Source organism: Penaeus chinensis, chromosome 32 (genome assembly GCF_019202785.1).
Source record: "Penaeus chinensis breed Huanghai No. 1 chromosome 32, ASM1920278v2, whole genome shotgun sequence".
Lineage (NCBI taxonomy): Eukaryota > Metazoa > Arthropoda > Malacostraca > Decapoda > Penaeidae > Penaeus > Penaeus chinensis.
The window spans coordinates 15,431,905-15,433,758 of NC_061850.1; the positions used below are offsets into that span (position 1 = coordinate 15,431,905).

The window sequence follows — 1,854 nt, forward strand, 5'->3', positions numbered from 1 at the left end:
AAGACTTACAAATCATGAAATTAGTGCAGGTGAGCTTGGCTTGGTGTTATGAATTTATTACAGTTAAAATTAACGTTCAAGTCCAGCTGTACTTGGCGAACCTTTTGTAGCCATATACATATACACACACACAGGCACGACTCCCCTTCCCAGGGCTACGAATATAGACTGAAGTATGTGAAAAGTGTCTAACTCCCTGTTTTCTTTTTTTCCAGGTTCTGATTGAAACCTTACTTGCCAGCAGGAATTCCTAGAATATTTGCACATTTTGAATATTCGGAATAACACACAAATGCACTACGTAAAAGAAAATGCCACGAACCAGTTACTAATTCTGGGCACTGTTCTGATATTTGCTAACGTCTATAATAACAAAAAGAATCGTCCACAGAATACCGCTGTAAAAGATGCACAGAGCTTTAGCAACTCAGCATCTCTAAAGGCCCCAACCCATTATATTCCTTTTGAATCAAGAAACCCAACAACCGTCCTTTTTAGTGGATCACTGAAAGGTCATCATTTCTGAAGATCTTTGTGACCCCATGCAGACAGGTTTCCTCTCGCCTAGACTACTGTCCTTACACTTCTTAGTCCACAACGGGTGAGGACGTCTTAATACTTACAGATCTGAGACTAAAGAAGGACAAAACAACTGTTGATCCTCAAATCAGTGTATGCGCTTGTGCATTTGGATTGTTTCAATGACCTGACACTGATTAAGAAGGGCTGAAGGGGTGGTAACTTCAGCTTTCCCACTTCCCCTAACTTTCAAGTTGGCATAACCTCCTACTTGGTCGGAACTAGATATGCAAGGTATGCATTATTCAGATACGGCGAAGCGGGCATGGCAAGTCTATAGTCACCTAAGAATAAAATACTGAACTGCACAAAATAATATCATATGTTATATTATCTTATAGTATTATATGTTTCAGTTAATGATTCTGAAATAGATATTTTATTTAAATCCTTATATTTTTAAAAGTTTACTTATTAATTTTACACGGAAATTCGTTTGAAACTATCCGTCCCTCAAATGCCTAGGAGCATTAGGGAAAAATATAGGGTTTTAGTGCAAATGTAAAGACGTGTGACCTGAACAACATATCGAAAGCCCCCTTGCCTCCTGCGCTTACGTTAGCTGCCATATTGGAAAATGGTCGCTCAAAAGGAATTCTCTTAAAATTCATTTTATAAAATAAAAAAACACCACTCAATAAAAGTTGCTTAAAATTGATTGTTTTCTAGCACTACCTAGGTTATTTTATAAAGTTAAGTAAATATATATGAAAAAATAAAATAATTGAAATGGAAGTAAAAAGTTTATTTTCAAAGATAATTTCCGCAGAACTGGAGGCCTGGTCACAAGATGCATCGAAACAAAAGTCGTAGAGCAAGCATTCTCTTTTTATATCTATCTTTCTATCTATCTATATATATTTATATATATATATATGTATATATATACATATATATATACATATATATAAATATATATATATATATATATATATATATATATATATATATATATATATATATGTGTGTGTGTGTGTGTGTGTGTGTGTGTGTGTGTGTGTGTGTGTGTGTGCGTATATATACACACACACTCAAGTTTATGCATGTAAGAAAATCATGAGTAGAATAGACAAAGAAAACAAATCAAATGGTCACATACAAAATAAATCAGTGCTTTTTCGTTTTGATGAAAAAAATTCAGCTAAGTTACTGAAAAGTAATGTCTTTATATAAATCGTTATGTTGTTCTTATTGGTGAAATTGTAGATTATAGTGAAGGATCTCATGTAAACAACTACACACACACACACACACACACACACACACACACACACA

The 1,854-nt window shown here is 34.1% G+C and overlaps 1 protein-coding gene across 1 annotated transcript in view; it reads left to right on the plus strand.

The window, feature by feature from the left end:
• The window catches only part of LOC125042689 (33 kDa inner dynein arm light chain, axonemal-like), a 15,427-nt gene extending 14,194 nt beyond the window's left edge, over positions 1–1,233 (plus strand). Inside the window, exon 9 of the mRNA XM_047638499.1 lies at positions 216–1,233. Within this exon, the coding sequence (XP_047494455.1) occupies positions 216–254 (39 nt within the window). The 3' untranslated portion in view covers positions 255–1,233. The remainder of the gene's footprint in view (positions 1–215) is intronic.
• The last annotated feature ends 621 nt before the right edge of the window (positions 1,234–1,854 follow it).